Source organism: Carassius auratus, chromosome 17 (genome assembly GCF_003368295.1).
Source record: "Carassius auratus strain Wakin chromosome 17, ASM336829v1, whole genome shotgun sequence".
Classification (NCBI taxonomy): domain Eukaryota; kingdom Metazoa; phylum Chordata; class Actinopteri; order Cypriniformes; family Cyprinidae; genus Carassius; species Carassius auratus.
The window spans coordinates 3,932,668-3,949,838 of record NC_039259.1 but is presented as its reverse complement, the minus strand read 5'-3'; the positions used below and the strand labels follow the sequence as shown (position 1 = coordinate 3,949,838).

The following is a 17,171-nucleotide window of genomic DNA, read 5'->3' as shown; positions in this document are numbered from 1 at the left end:
TCTCCAAAAATATACTTTACGTAACTGTGAATCACTAATATACAAGTCTGAAGGTGAACAGCTCCGAAACTTACGCGCGCAAACTGAGCTTGATGACGTAGTTGTCACGTGAGCAACCATTACGTCTTCTAATCGCTGTGCCAAGATAAATCTGAATCACCCATTGAATATTGCAGAGAAGGCAAGCAAGAACAGGAGCAAGTTTTGGTAAGTTTTCTGATTAATTATCTCCCTTGACTTTATGCCTCCATGTCCCCCCAAAAGCCTCATAGACAGTAAAACATTGCCTGCGAGCTTCTCCTCCTGTCCATATGGTAATTTCTCTACTGTGCAACAGAGAGTCGCTGGTTATGACGCAATCATTAGCCTATTTTTTACAAAAACTGCTTATACGGGACCATAACGTAAGATAGAAGGTAATGGCGCCTTTTATACATTTTCGTGTTTCTTTAGAAATAATTAATGTACAAATGAAGTCTTTAAATGCCTCAGATGTAAAGTTATTCGCTGTCAAAGTGATGCCAATGAATGGGAGTCAATGGAATGCTAACAGCAGGTGGGGGTCCGCTAACCAATGGCAGTGCCCAGGGGTGCTTCAAAAAAAATATGAAACCCTGCCCCCCTGCTCAAGACAGAAGTGGAAAAAGAGTTCAACAAGTGCTCTCTGTTAACAGTGCAAACTGCTGAACACAAAACTTAATCTCACTTTAAATTTATTCAAATAGAAAGCAGTTATTTTAAATAGTAAAAAATATTTTATAATATTACTGCTTTTGCTGTAGTTTGGATCAAATAAATGCTGATGAGCAGAAGTGTATTCTTTAAAAGCATAAAAAATATTGATGCTCAAAAACATTTGCCTTATATACTGTATGAATATATATATTCTTTTATTATTGTACAAATAGCATGAATTAAATAGCATGAATTACTTGTTGACCAATCTTCCACCTTTTTATAGCTTCCTATAACACTGTTAGATAGATTTCTAGCATAATCCTTTGTTGTATTCTTCATTTCTTGGATGTTGATTGGTGCAGCCAGCAACACATCTTTGACGTAATACGTACTTAATGATATTCAAAAACGCAGGGGCGGATTTAACTCGTAACGTCAGACGCACACAGACTAGAGCTCAAGACAGAAGTGGAGAAAGAGTTCAACACGTGCTCTCTGTTAACAGTGTAAACTGCCGAACACAAAACTTAATCTCACTTGAAATTCGCAACTAATTTGAAATCTTACGATGCCAGCCCAAATCATCAGCGGGAAAACGATCTCAGCGTAAGCTATTTTCTTTTCTAAGTTTTTTTATTTATGTCATGTTGATATAGCCTTGAAATCATTTTTTATTTACACGCTTCATGTTCTCACGTAATATTACTGTTTAAAGTTGAATGTGTTTTTTCATGCCCCCAACATTTGTGATTGTTTTAAGGTTTTTGGGCACATATTGAACTTCGAGATGTAGACTTTGTTTTCATTGATCGCATTTATCGATGTTAAAGTCTAAAAGACTATTATGTAACCGGTGCAGACGTAAAAAAAAAAAAAAAAAAAAAAAAAACTACAACTCTTTGCTTTTTTTTTTTTGAATAGGCTAATACATTCAAGGAGACCAAACATCACATGACCCTTATTACTTAAGAAAGAATGACAAAGTCAGTAAATCAGCCATTTAGTTACTTGCAGTGCATTCATGAATGCTTTTATACAGTATCTAAAATGTTTCTTTATCTTATGGCAATTATTTTAGTATTTTTATAGTATTTTCCAGAGAGATGGACAGTTTATCACAGGGCCACACACAAAGACAGAGACGGTCATATTCTCGCTCACATCTATGGGCAATTTCAGCCTTTTTTCAGATTGTATGTCCAAATCTTATTTCTGTGCATTTCCAATTATATTTGATTTTCAAGTCACATTCATATGTGGATTGAAATCGTATTCACATGACATTTTTGGAAATCCATTTCAGTCTGCCCACTCTGATTAGACTTTCTCATGCCATGTAAACATGTCGGATGTTGTTTTTTGAAAACAAGCTGAATGTCTTTGCAGGAAGAAAGGTCAAAGGCGCAAGTCAAGCGGAAAATTACAATATACTGCTGGGTACATACCTCTTTGAGTTTTGAGACTGGCATAGAACGCATGGAATAAATCGGTGCAATCCAGCTTTCTATACACAAATCCGCAGCGAACTCTATGGGCGCCACCATCTTGCCTGCCGCCATTACTGCGTGCCTGCGAAGTGTGACTGCTCATTAAAGAAAATGCCTGGTGAAAGGGAAAATTTGTTAGATGATGTCAGGCAGTGGCCAAAACTTGATAAAGGTAATTTATTGACAGCACAATGTAATAATGTAAAAATATGTAATGTAGTTAAGAAGTGTATTAATTGATGACCGCAATAAAACCGAACGCTGTCATTACTAGCTGTGTTGCTAATATGTTCACAAGCTTCACGTTTCAAATAACTATTAGGCCATCCTTGAAAATATTCTTGTTTGCCATAACCCGACCGACCCTGTCAATTTAGGATTGACCCAATTAATATTTTTTTTCCCCTTTTAGTCCGACTGACTTGGCGATTGTAATTTCATTAAGACCCACTGATTTTTTTCTTACTCCTCAAACAACTAATACAAATGCAATAAAATGTGAGGCACACGCAATTGACTCTTTTCACATGCTCTCTCTCCACCCATCCATTTTCTCATGCACAGAAAAATCGTAAAGCAAAGAGGACACAGAGACCGACAGACTAGACAGAGCAGGTTACTTATGATAGCTCTCAGATTCTGTCAATTTGATTACGAAATTCAAACAATAAATACTCCTACGCTTGACCAGGAACTCTGTGTAATCCGTATGGCTATAAACATGGGCAGTCAATGTGCAACCAAGGTTTGTGAATTTCACAAACCGTTTTATTTAGGCCTGGGGCCCGTTTCACTAAGGAGGTTCAACCAACTCTGAGTTTAAACTTGAACTCTGAGATGAGGAACTCTGAGTTTTCGGTTACAGAACAGCTGAAATTAGTTGGTTTAATCAACTCTAAATTGACTGACTCTGAGTTAGGCGTGTGCACCACAACTATAAAAAGCCATTATCAATGGAGCGCTGATATTACGATTCACCATGGCAACCGCTCCCGCCAAAAAGCCGTTTGCATACTTCAGACTCGATACAAATATAATTCTTCTCAGTGTTATAATATCACAGGTGAAAACTGGCAGAACATTAGATTAATGAACTAATAGTTAATTTTATTTTATGGTATCTCATGGGCAAAAAAGATATCTAAAATAATATTAATAATAATATTTTAAGTGCATTTTTCTTATTTTACAAATGATCTGCCAGTAGAGTAAGAAAAATACAGCAGTGGCTATTTAAACTAAGTGGAATTAACAATCTTTCTTAGCGATAGATCCTATTTACAGTAGGCTAAGTGCAAGTAGCTCTAGATGCTATTTGCATAAAAAAATGTACAGTGAAAATCGTGATATATTCTATTTACCATGTAAAAGTGAGCAGAAGAAAAACACTTCGTAAGAAGAGCATTTTTCCAGCGTGCATCAATAAAGTGTTTAAAAAGGGGGAGGAGACCGAAAGAAACTATTCGGTTTTTCGAAAAAATATAAATACGAAAAAATAAATATAAATAAAAATACGTACTAATAAAAACTTTAGTAAAAATAACTTTTCGTACAGCTAACATCTGCTACAGCCGCCAACGGGACCAACATGCTACTTCCTTAGCAGCAAGGCACGCAGTAATGGCAGCACTGCTTTCCTTCCGTGTTTCGTCGGAATTGTGTATATTTCTGCTGCTGCCTCATAATATGTAATAATCCAGTGTGACGGCAACATGTTGTAATACAACACAGTATGGACTGTCAATTATTTAAAACCGATTCCAGTAGGATAAACAAATAATGGGATTTGGCCTGACAGTCTGAACAATGTGTTTTCATTTCACATGAGCTGCTTTTGAGCTTAAGGGGGAAATACCTGAGCACCCATGTCAACATGTGGACAACTCAACACAGAATGCCTGAGCCATGGCCCTTCTATTGCGGTGACCGTGCTACTTATGGTGTGCTATGAAGTTTGGAGCTAGAAATTATTATAATGCATTTCCAGTGTAAATTGCCACCTCTGAGCTGCATGAACCGTCTGTTTAGAAGCATCATTTCAGATGCTACTTTATCACCTCTGCATGGTATTGCTAACAGTCCTAGTATGTTGTCTTATGTCATTTGATATAATTAAAGAATTACACAAAAAATATGATCTGAATGTTAGACAAATTTGCTCTAATAAAATTGTCCTTTGAAATCAGTTAAATGAGGCAAATATTGCCTGTTAATAGAAAATTTAATTTGTCACTGATGTGAACTTACCACAGAATAACGACAGAATATAAAGAATATTAAAAACTTTGGGAGCTTTTTACTGCATGCCTAAATCTGTGCAAAAACGTAGTCAGCAAAATATTTTCTAATTATCCTTACTTACAAAAGTCCCAAAAATGAGAATCTTATTTTATTTTATTTTTATATTGCACACCCCTTCTACCCACTGAGTCTCTGTGCCTGCCAGACCTGGGCATGCTCCTGATGAGATGGAGGTGGATTGTGTCAGAGACAGTTTATAAGAGACATGCCACTTCCTCAATTCAACTATATAAGGAAAACCTGTAACGGCAAAGATGGCGGTTGTATGCACATGTCCCGCCCTCCCACTGGAAAGCCAATCAGGCCATCCTTAAAAATATTTTGGTTTGCAGTAATAGTAAAAAACATTTTATAAAGGGTTGGTAGGTAGGTCTTTTTTTTTTTCAGTGTAAACAAAAAAAAAAAAAGTAAAATTACATGGGTATGAATTTAAACAAATTAGCATATTGTGATGTCACTTACTGGGTTTTCAACCCGTGCCTTCGGGCGCATCATTGCAAACCTCATTTTGAGGCAGGCTATATAGACCACAAACAAATTGAAATCTTTGTCAAAAACATGTTAATTGCATGAATTTCAGGTGAGAAGAAAAAAAATCGGGTACTGTTTTACTTGCATCCACCGCTAGGTGACATGCAACCTACAAATGAGAGACCGTTTACTTTGCTTGCTTGGGTTGTTACTTTTGTAAAAAAAAAAATCCTGTTTGATTTGAGTGACAAGTGTTCATTGAATCAATTGTAAAATCAATTTAGCATGTCTAGATGCATTTTATACAGCAAATAACACCAAATATAGGTAAATCCACAGACAACAGGCAGGACGAATGTAAAGATTCAATATATTGGTAAAGATATATTTGAAAACAGAGTGGACTGCCATAGAGGCAGAGTGGACTGCCATAACAATGCAAAACATTTACTGCAGGCTTCAACATGGCTGTGTTTACGATTAAAAATGTCAACAACAAAAAATTGCATAGGTGATTCTAGCCCAAATCTGCATGCATGAGTATTATTTGCTGTTATGCGTGTGTGTCTGAAGCTGCAACTGCTGTGTGACGCGTTCCAAAAAAATATTAAATAAATAAATTTAAAAAAAGCCGCAGCCATCATTACTAAGTGCGAACCGTTGACTCTGACTGAGAATATGAGACGAAGCGAATGCACAGGCCATAGTGTGACATCCGTGTAAACAGATGTCATCACGGGGTTTTTTTTTTTTTTTTTTTTTTTTAAAGAAAGAACGTAGTAGAGATGCAACTAACGATTATTTTTTTCTGTTGACTAACGATTATTTTTTTTACAATAAATAATCTAATGTTCTTTTTTTTTAATTAGGTATATAATATAATATTTCAACCTTTATTCATTTTCAACCTATGTGGTTGAAGTTTTTACAGTATAAAATAAATAAGAGGCAAAGAAAATTATTTTACTATGGTAAATATGAGCTTATGATAGCGTTTATAATTAAACCACAGTAGCCATAAATTTACAGTTGTCTGAGATGTCATGAAATGTTCTTTGGCATCACAAACCATAAAATGTAGTCAGGGTTCTGCTATGGTTTAGCATGGTTTCCAGAGATCTGGAGCTGATTCGGGGTAGATCGGTGGTTTGTGACTGTCTCGCAGTCGCGGCGCGCTGTCTTTTAAGTGGCCGTTCACATATCACGTCTTTTGCGCGCTCAAGTTCGTTATTTCCAGTGTAAGCGTGCGATAAGCGTGCCCATAATGGAAGCGACGCGGTCGCGGTGCGACGTGCTCGTTTTTTCCAGGCGTGTCCGCACCGCATCGAGTTAAAAACATATAAACTTTTCAGAATGCCGCAAGCGCAAGAATATCAGACCTGAACCAGGAAGTTGGTCACCAGATCACACGGTAACCAGTTAAACTGTAACACCGGAGAGCGCCAAGTACGTCTACAGTACGTCTTGTATACATTTTTCTACAAATCCTGTCATACGTGCAAAAACTGACAGTCACCACTTATAAGCTACTACTAAATATTGTAAAAACAATTTTCTGTAAAGTTGCTTTGTAACGATTTGTATTGTAAAAAGCGCTATAAAATAATCTGGAGCGCCTTGTATATGGATCAAGATGCTCTGTTAAAATGTTGACAGTCCCTTTAGCACAGCTCCATCTAGTGGATGCATAACGCAAACCCAGTCCAAAGTTTGACTGCAGTATCTTCTATTCTATGCGCCTTATAATACGGTGTGCCCTATATATGAGAACAGTTCTAAAACAGGCCATTCATTGAAGGTGCGCCTTATAGTGCGGAAAATACGGTAAATATTGTAAAATTACTTGTATATAAATTGCTTAGGCCTACATTCAAATGAAGACTACGTTCTAGTGCTGCAACAACACGTCGACGTCATTGATTACGTGCGTGAAATGCATCGACGCGTCACACTTTGTTTACATCTCGCGTAATGGCATACTGCGAATGAAGAAAGTTGCATTCTATCACAAACTAAGACCACTGTTATTAAAAGTATGAGAATACTTTAAACAGAGGACAAATAAAATGGCTCTTTGTTCCCTTTGCAAAACCGATATGGTGTACCACAGCAGCACAACTGCGATGAGCGAGCACCTCAGAGAAAACCTCTAGGCGCTCTCCGGTGTCTCCATACAGTTTAACTGGTTACCCTGTGATCTGGTGACCAACTTCCTGGTTCAGGTCTGATATTCTTGCTCTGCGGCATTCTGAAAAGTTGAGATGCTTTCAACTCGATGCGGTGCGGACGCGCCTGAAAAAAAAAAAAAGAAAAAAGCGCGTCGCTTCCATTTTGAGCATGCTTATCGCACGCCTACATTGGAAATGACAAACTTGAGCACGCAAAAGACGTGATATGTGAACGGCCCCTTAAAAGACAAGTACACAACGGTCACAAACTACCGAGCTACCCAGAATCAGCTCCAGATCTCCGGAAACCATGCTAAACCTTAGCAGAACCCTGACTACATTCTATAGTTGTGATGCTTAAAGAAAATTTCATGATGTCTCAGACAACGGTAAATTTATTGCTACCGTGGTTTAATTATAAACGCTATCATAAACTCATATTTACAATAGTAAAATAATTTTCTTTGCCTCTATTATTTTATACTGTAAAAACTTCCACCACATTGGTTGAAAATGAACAAAGGTTGAAATATCATATTAGAAGTTGTACATATCATTAGCGCAAAAAAAAAAAAAAAATTAATAATCGTTAGTTGCAGCTCTAGTATGCATTTTGGAGGCTGTTTAAAAAAGGCCTGAAGGCCAAAACAAGAGGAGTGATTCTTTTTGTGGACAAGGCTTAAGGAATTGTCAAATTAGGCAACCAATTGCTAAGCTGGCAAAACACTATAGGCTATGCATTCATTTTAAGGTTGCCCCATCAAATTTTACTAACCTGTCTACTATTTTGTTCCTCTGTCTGTCCAGCGAGCCTTAGTCTCCCAGCGAACACACTAAAATGTCTATCGGTTTTCCCCTGCCTGTCCAGCGAGCACTAGTCTCCCAGCGGACACACAAATATCTATTGGTTTCCCCTGCCTGTCCAGCGAGCACTAGTCTCCCAGCGGACGCAGTAATATCTATTGGTTTCCCCTGTCTGTCCAGCGAGCACTAGTCTCCCAGCGGAGGCAGTAATATCTATTGGTTTCCCCTGCCTGTCCAGCAAGCCTCAGTCTCCCAGCGGACGCAGTAATCTCTATTGGTTTCCCCTGCCCATCCAGCGAGCACTAGTCTCCCAGCGGACACAGAATTATCTATTGGTTTCCCCTGTCTGTCCAGCGAGCCTCAGCCTCCCAGCAGACGCAGTAATATCTATTTGTTTCTCTGTCTGTCCAGCGAGCACTAGTCTCTCAGCGGATGCAGTAAATACCCATTCATTTCCTCTACCCGTCCAGTGAGCCTCAGTCTCCCAGTGGACACTGTAAATACCTATTTGTTTCCTCTGTCTGTCCAGCGAGCACTAGTCTCTCAGCGGACGCAGTAAATACCCATTCATTTCCTCTACCCGTCCAGTGAGCCTCAGTCTCCCAGTGGACGCAGTATGCATCCATCTCTTTCTGTTCTTTGTCCAGCGAGCCAGTCTTCCAGCGGAGGCAGGTATATAATTCGTTTCCTCTATCTGTCCAGCGAGCCTCAGCCTCCCAGCGGACACATTACGCATCTAGTCAATACATCATAACACCTCGCAGGCAGACGATGGAGCCTGTCTTCCCGACATCGTAACCGCTTCTTCCTCCACTATTAACCAACAGGACCTGCCTGCTCCTCTGCTTCTGCCAGAGGCAACGCGAGATCTCCTGGTCAAATGAACATACTTTTAAAAACGTCAGCCCGCCAAATCTCTGCGTTTTGGGGGGTTTGTAGTCCGGCGGCTGTCCTTTTGATCTCTTGTTTTAGGGGGAGTACTCTGGGTTCGGGCCACATCCCGAGCTCGGAGCCCTCCACCCGGACTGCACGCCAAATACGCATAAACTTACTGTATTAATATACGTAGATGTGAACTCGTGAAATGCTGTTTTATAACAAAGTTCGTGAGGAACAGTCGCAGTTCATTAACCTGATTAACACAAGTGGAGACCAATCAGTAATCAACTCATGACAAGGTATAAATAACAGCAGAACCTACCTCTGTTCATTGACAGTTTTCAGCATCCCTCCTCCACCCCATTTCTCCTCACTTATAGATCCATCTACTCTTACCACAACCGGGGGGAGTACTCTGGGTTTGGGCCACATCCCGAGCTCAGAGCCCTCCACCCGAACAGCACGCCAAATACGCATAAACTTACTGTATTAATATACGTAGATGTGAACTCGTGAAAGTCAGTGATGCTACACTGGATGCAGCACAACACGATGTGATAAATCCCCGTCCGGTCTGTGAGGTACTGACACAGTTCAAATGTCCTGTATAGACACTAAACAGACTAAACCTTTCGCAACGCGGTGGTGTTGTGTCCGGTTTACTTTTCCGCCACCCAAGCAAGCTAAGTAACTCCTCGTCTGCACGCGCTCTCTTTGAAATAGAAATCGTTGCCATATTTCTTGTTACCATTTTTATTTATCGCTGTCTTGTTTGTATTTGGCCAGTTTGGAGAAAGCCTCACCAAACCTGACCAGCCAGCGTTTGCGATCACGAGAACTTGTGCAAACGCGGATGGGTGACATGAAGGCTCAACACTAAATTAATGTGCTGAATGCATCAACTATTTTCCTGCGCTCAAATATCTCAATCTAAAGGAAACGCTCTATCTGAGGTAATTTGTTTATTACCATAGACTTAGAATTTGCAACTATTACAGTTTTTACACTTATATAAAATTTTGTATTATGCTTGCTATAGAGTGTGTGACGTCACATGCACTACCGCCGGTGGCAGTAGACAAACCGCGGTGATGCGAGTATACTTGCAAAGACAATTATTTTGATATAATTGTGTGTGTGTGTGTATGTGTTCATTCAGAAGTTACGATACGCGAAAGATGAATTCATTCTCAGTACGAGCATTGTCTGAAAAGCTGCTCACAGCGCGTGCTTTGAATGAGTGCGCACAAGCTCCGAACGCGCGCGAATTGTTTAAAACGCTTGACTCAGCAAGATTTAGAAACAAATGCAAACGATCAACTACGATCCGTTTCGCCCCTTCAAACGAGTGAACAACGCGAATCAAGTTAGGAATTTTACATCACTATTCACGATAGCCTATCGGACTGGAAAACACTATCCCCGGGACAAGTGGCTAACAATTTTGCGAGCCCTGCACCTCAGATCTATCCAGTTTGTGAAACACTGGTTTCCACACTAGTTTCATTAAACAAAATAAATTTATTATTTTAAAAGATTGACTCAAAAGAACCATCGGTTCACTAATCGGATCATGAACTTGTATTACCGAGCCGAAGATGATATATTATTGAACATCTCGAATGAATAAAGACTTCAAGTTCATCTGTAAAGCACATAAAGCTATCGTTTGAGTTTATAAACTTCTATTTCATGCATGATTCGTATGGAACAGCTAACTGAATGCAAAGTGTGACATCTAGAAGAATGTTTGTGTCTTGATGAGCATGTATCGCTCACTAGGAGTCGCTAAATGAACAGCTGCTGTTCTTTTTTTTTTTTTTTTTTTCAACGGAGGATCAGTTGCCCTATTGGTTAAAATCCCCAAAATGTTTACTTAAATATTAAATTAATAAATGACGTCAAAATAGGGGCGTTTGCGTTATGATGTGGTGGGCTGCTGTGGGCCAGAAAGTCCAGGGCCACTTTTTGGTCCCAGTCCACCCCTGAATGGCGCACCCCTATCCAAAAAGTACAACCAATTGTATTAATAATGTTATCCTGAGTGTGAAGTGTTACCAGAATTAGTTTTAAGGTGAAAAATAAAAGTTTTGTATTTAATGTATTTGTGTTGATGTTGAAATGGATTTTAAAACATATGGTATTGAAAAAAGTATCGTTAGGAACCGGTATCAAAACTGAGGTTATAGAAATTGCCACCGGATCGAAAGATTGTGAACAATACCCAGCCCTACCCGGAGGTGTCGCCAAGATGGAGGCCAAGTGGCACGACTTGCCTAAAAGGACTTTGATTGTGCATATCCCACTGGCTGACGAGCCACTAACACTTTTTTTATTTTCTACATTTCATATATTTATATAACATATATTCAACATTAAAAATATATTAAAAGGAAAAAAAGAAAAAGCCTGAAAAACATACCTAATGCAGAAAAGCCACCTATTTTTTTCACAAATTGAGTAGATGACCACTGTCTTTCTTTCACTATCTCTTCTCTTCTGATAGTTTTTCAAGCAATTCATTCTCTATGTGCAGTAAAGAAAGATCTGAGAATCTGTCCTGTGCCACATTGAAGATCGCAGCCAGATTCCCCTAATAACTGAGAAACTTATTTCTGATGTAGCCGAAACAATGGGCAGCAATGAGTGCAAACTGCAGTCCCACCCAGGCGCAACGGAGTAGGTTTGGTTTTGTGTGAAAATATGATGGAAGCCAGACTGCTGATAGAAACTCTGTGAAAGAATGTGTGATTCAATGAATTGTATGAATGTATAAGGAGGAACTGTTTGCCAGAAAATGTTTTATGATTTTCTTTTCATCTTCCCACAGCTGTTAAACAATGGATTTACAATTTCATATTATCCCAAGTGTTGAGAATTTTTTTGAACACATATTCGCTTATGTAGGACTTTTATGGAGCAAATTAGGACTGCAACAGGTCCTTGATTCTATTAGAGTATTCAATAAGAGAAAAAAAATGCCTGTGTCTAGTAATCTGCAAAATACCGTAAGTGGTGTATCTCACAGATGAAAATCCACGAAAAGCATTATTAAAGGTGGGGTAAGCGATTTCTGGTAGTCAATGTTGACATTTGAAATCACCAAAACAAACACTCCCTTACCCCAAAAGGGACTTGCCCCTATTTTGATAGCTCCACCACACACATACGTTGACCAACCAGGGCAAAGATTAATTCTGTGAAACAAAGCAAACCCAATATTACACTGTGTCTACACCGGACATGAGTGGAGTGACAAAATACTATGAAATTTGTTATAATTGGTGACGCTGTCTACATTTTATGTATGTATATATTAGGGCTGGGACAACGCGTCGAGGTCATTGATGACGTCGACGCAAAATATGCGCATCGATTCGTCGACCTGTTTTTATTTCTCTAAAAAACGTTTGCAAAACGTTTACCTTATGTGCGCTGAATATACGGGATGGCCGCATCAACATTCTGTCTAACGTTATATAACCAATCCAGGGGTTTTTCTGCATTGATCTTTTTTTTTGGCGGCGGCTGTCAAAGCCTTATTTGATCGGTGAGTGATGTAGAATAGAATGACCACTGCGCCTGACAGGGCGCGTACAAGAGAGAGCCCCGGCTGTGCGCGCGCACTCACAGTCTTCAAACAACACGAGCGCTTCTTGCTAGGGATGCACCGGTTGACCGGCCATAAATCGGTTTTTGCTTAAAATACGCAATCGGCAATCGGCCGGTTTTTGGTCTTTTTCTGGCCGATTTTTCTGGAAGTGCGGCCGCATGCACAGACTACATTGAAATCATTCGCTATCATGTAATTTGTGTGAAAGTATTTCGAAATCTGTGCGCAGGACACGGGCAGCCGATCAGTACTGGAAATGCTGAATTTCATGTCTGAGGCACAGATAGCAGAAAGCGATCAGCCGTTGGTGTACTGGCGTACAAAATAAGAGCCTTTCCTGAGCGCACTAAAGCTGCGCGAGCGTATATTGTACCGGTCCGAGCCCTGAACACGAGTAGACTGTGAAGAGATGTCCAGATCCACTTCTCACGTGTTGAGAAACTTAATTTGATTTAAAAATCATCTGCTGTAGCTCGGTGAAAAAAATATTTCATTCATCCAATTAAAACATTTATGGGTAATGATTCACATCTATATAATTTTTTTAACTGAAGAGAATAGTTATGTCAATCATTACCCTATTTTCTTTTTTTTTTTTTTTTTTTTTTTTTTTTTTTTTTTTTTTTTTGGACGAGTGAAACACTTTGCATCTGTGTTTTATTCGGAACAACATTATTTGATTTTAACATTTTGGAATAATTATATAGCATACTGTTTTATTCTCACTGGTAAAGCTTTTTTTTTTTTTTTTTTTTTTAAACCAAATTTAAAAACTAAAAGAAATACTGAATGCTGATTAAGAAACATGTTATTGAATGTGTGTTGATTGTGTTGTTTGGACTGTAGAACTATGCAGTTGTTGCCTTTCATTTCACATGATTACAGTTCATCTTTTAATTTAAGGCCAGTAGTATGTAGTTTCAACCCAATTAAAAAACAAAAGCTAAATGTTGATGTCTGTACCTTTTTTGTTTGTATTGAAATTAGGCTGCTTACTGTGCAGATACTGCCGTTAATTTCAGATGATTACGGTTATTGTTTTATAGCCAAAATAGCCAAAAGCCAGTTTGGCCTATTGAATACCAAGTAAACATCTTGTTTATGCATACTTTCCTTCTTTCTTGTTTGTTGCTTAAAGATAAATAACAAAAATCAGAAATGGGTATCGGAATCGGCCATGAAAAATCATGATCGTGCATCCCTACTTCTTGCTCTCTCTCTCCCTTGTGCAGATTAATCAAAATCATTAAACACGAATCGATAGATAAAGGGCGAAACACCAAAGTTTCACGCGTGCGTGCGCACTCACAGTCTTCAAATTACACGAGCGCTGTCTTGCTCGCTCTCTCTCTCTCTCTCTCTCTCTCTCTCTCTCTCTCTCTCTCTCTCTCTCTCTCCCTCTCTCCCTCATGCATTTTAACCAAAATCATTAGACATGGTAGAAAAAGGGCGAAACGCGTGGAGCTTAATCAAAGTTTCACGTGGAGCATTCAGAGATTTTTTTTTTTTTCCTCCATGACAGGCTGCTGGCTCCCACTGTTAATTTTTATTTTTATTTTTTTTGGAAAAGCGCAGTCTGTATTAGCTTAAAGCCCTCAAGTTTACATTGGTTACTGTATTCTTTCAATTGCTCTAAACAAGTATTTTGGGTGACCTTTTTTATTGAATGCTAGACAAGTTGTTGTTATGTTACTTTTTTTTCAGTAAGCTAGGCCCTATGTGTTCAGTAAGTTTGTTTCGGTAAGCTATGTGTTTTCAAGGCTTCAAGGTTTTATTGAATGCTATCTCTATACAAGTGCAAAGTAATGCATTCTTAGTCAGTCTTTTATTTTGTAATTTTAAGAGCAATAAACCTAAATTGCAATGTTAGGGGAAATTGATGTTGTTGTTTTTTTCATTCAGATATGTAAATCAACGTGAATAAATTGTTAGTAGTCAATTAATGGGGAGATAATCAAAATTGAATCGGTCTGAAAAATTAATAGTTAAATTAATCGATGCATCGAAAAAATAATCGCTAGATTAATCGTTTAAAAAATAATCGTTTATCCCAGCCCTAGTATATATGGTACGACATGACAAATCCCTGACCGAAAACTGCTGGTGCGTTCTATTTATGACATAGACAAATTTCAAGTTTAGGCAGACTTTAGGTTTTGCGGGGCAGACACGGTGCTACTTACCTACGGAAAAGGAACAAAGCAATCTCGGCATCAGATAGCAGGCCGTGAGTTCTCTCCAGCACTGGAAAACTGATCCGATATTTACACAGGTCCTACTTCTTACCTTATTGCCTTTAGCCTTCTTTTGTTCCGCAGACGCTTTCTTGTTTTTATTTTTACCCTGATCAAACACACCTGAGCCTGTTAATTAACGTCTTTGCGATCGTGAGAGACTCGCTGAATGAAAGCACATTCACTCTTTGACAGCAGATGGTGCTAAAATGCAGCCCTTACCCTGGAAACTCTATAAATAAAGCAGCTGCACTACTTTCTAAAACTTTTTTTTTTTTTTTAATGTATAGACTTTAAGATTTGTGGATTTGCTATGGTGTTCATCACAATGGCAAATATTTTGACTTAGAATGCAATTTTTTTTTTTTACATTAGAGCTTCATTAGTTAACATTATTTAATCCATTAGTTAACATAAACTGCCAATGAAAAATTATTCTGAATATTTATTAATCTTAGGTATTCCTATATTTGCCTATGGGTCTTTATAGTTCTTTTGCACTTTAATCTGTGTAAAACTTATAAATGTATATATTTTCTGTGTTTATTTATTGTATTTAAATGTTCAGATATTTTTGTTATAAGAAAAAAGTTATTTTAACCTGTTATGACCATGTATACCGTGATAAAAGCATAATTAATCGCCACAGGAAAATTTGATACTGGCATATCCTTAACCCTGGTACACAAAGTAGCACTGTGCAACTTTACGCTTCTTGTCACATAGAAGAATCGACCCAGTATTGCAATTCCTCTCCATAACAAAGAGTATAGAAGACCAAAAGGGGATACTAGGTGGCCCTTTGATAGCACGGAAGCCATTTTAGGGTGAAAACTCCAACTGGATAACAGCACAGATACACAGAAATAGACATAACAACTAAAGAGAGGTCAACGTGGAACTAAAGAATGCAATGTTGGGCAATCCAGGGCAAAAACTATCAGTGTCACAGTAAAAATCTTTTTTTACTGTTTTCCTGATAGGTAAAAATTCACAAAAGTGTAAAAATATTGTGTTTTTAAGTGGGACATAGCACTGTCAAGTGCACCTACTAACTTTAACTAGCTACAGTAGAAGCTAGTGCACTGCCGAGTCGCTTTCACCCCAAAATGGCAGAAGTGTAGGGCTGCTGCTGGGCACCGCTGTTGCAATAGAATGTTCTACAGAGTTTTGCCTCTTGATCTATACCTTTTGTCCATAACAACTCCCTCTTATTAAGATTTTTGTAATTGCTATCATGTTTGTCATAAAGCTCTTTGTGTTCAGACACCAATGAAACCAGAAGCTCTACATTCATCTTGCCTCTGCATCTTCTTCGTCGTCTTACTTCCTCTTCATCATTAGGTATCAATGTGTGCTCGGCAAGACCATTTTGTGCTTGAGCGCCACTGTCATGTATTACTGTAACTTCAGCAGCTCCATGCACATGAACAAAAGTGCCATTGGTCAGACAGTTTTTTTTAATTTTTATATTATGCTTTTAAACCTGGCTTTTTGCGCGTGCCGGTGTGCACATTCACATTGGGAGTCTTTTTTTGTATAAAAGCATGTGCTAAACAACGTTGTAAATTTCCTATTTTAAATTTATTTTTTTATTTTTTTGGTCAAAACTTTTTCAACAGTACATCAGTAGATAACATGTTATGAATATTTATGCAAACAAAAAGTTCTGTAACTTTTTGTTGGTTTTCGCTATAAAACATGATTTCATTGTGTGTCCAGCACATTACCATGTATTATACCATGTTATGTCATGTATAACACCTGGATTGATACATTAAGAGATTTATGTGTTAGATAACATGGGTAGCTCTAGTCTGCTTTTTTTTGTTGTTGTTGTCATTAATTATCTCTCAAATGAAAAATTGCTGTTGCCTCTCCAGTGTATCCATTGTCACATTCATTTTCACCAGATCATGTGAAACTGATTTAAATGTATGCTTCCTGATAGGACAGATTGGTTTCCCTGTTTAGTTGGTGTTATACTGTATTAAAAAATTAAAGGAGCATTTAAATCAGTGTATTTTCAAAACCAACTATCAGCAGCTGTACTATTTATATTCTAGTCTGACATGTCCCTTTTATTAATTAATAAAAAAATGTGTGATGTAATAGATTTGAGAGAAAGCTCAACTAGATATCATAAGTACATGCATATGTAAGTCAGTATAGTCTACTTTTCTCACACCCATGGCTTGCAAAACTGATTTTGAATCCTTGTTTCTTCAGTCAGGTAAGAGGGAGACTGAAGGAAGAGGTGGAAGGCATGAGAATGACTCATCCCAATTTCAAACCAGGTCTTGTGGTGTTACAGGTTAGTGGTGACCTGTCTTTTAGTGACAGTTAATCATTTCTGAAATGCTGACGAACACGATGGTAATTATTCTAGGGCTGCACTATAATTGGTTAAACCGATAATCATGATTATTTTTTATTATAATCACGATTATTAATAAAGCTTATTCTATCCTGCTGAAAAAAAAAGAAAAAACCTGGTAAAACCGGTCTAAAATTAGCTGGTCTCCCAGCCTGACCA

The 17,171-nt window shown here is 38.2% G+C and overlaps 1 protein-coding gene across 5 annotated transcripts in view; it reads left to right on the top strand.

Moving 5' to 3' along the window:
• The first annotated feature begins 1,105 nt into the window (after positions 1-1,105).
• The window catches only part of mthfd1b (methylenetetrahydrofolate dehydrogenase (NADP+ dependent) 1b), a 76,127-nt gene continuing 60,061 nt past the window's right edge, over positions 1,106-17,171 (top strand). For 3 of the 5 annotated variants that reach the window (XM_026285346.1, XM_026285345.1, XM_026285344.1), the window contains exons 1-2: positions 1,106-1,284; positions 16,865-16,949. In XM_026285346.1, the coding sequence (XP_026141131.1) occupies positions 1,247-1,284; positions 16,865-16,949 (123 nt within the window). In that variant the 5' untranslated portion in view covers positions 1,106-1,246. The remainder of the gene's footprint in view (positions 1,285-16,864; positions 16,950-17,171) is intronic. The other 2 variants (XM_026285348.1, XM_026285347.1) reach the window with 1 other exon arrangement.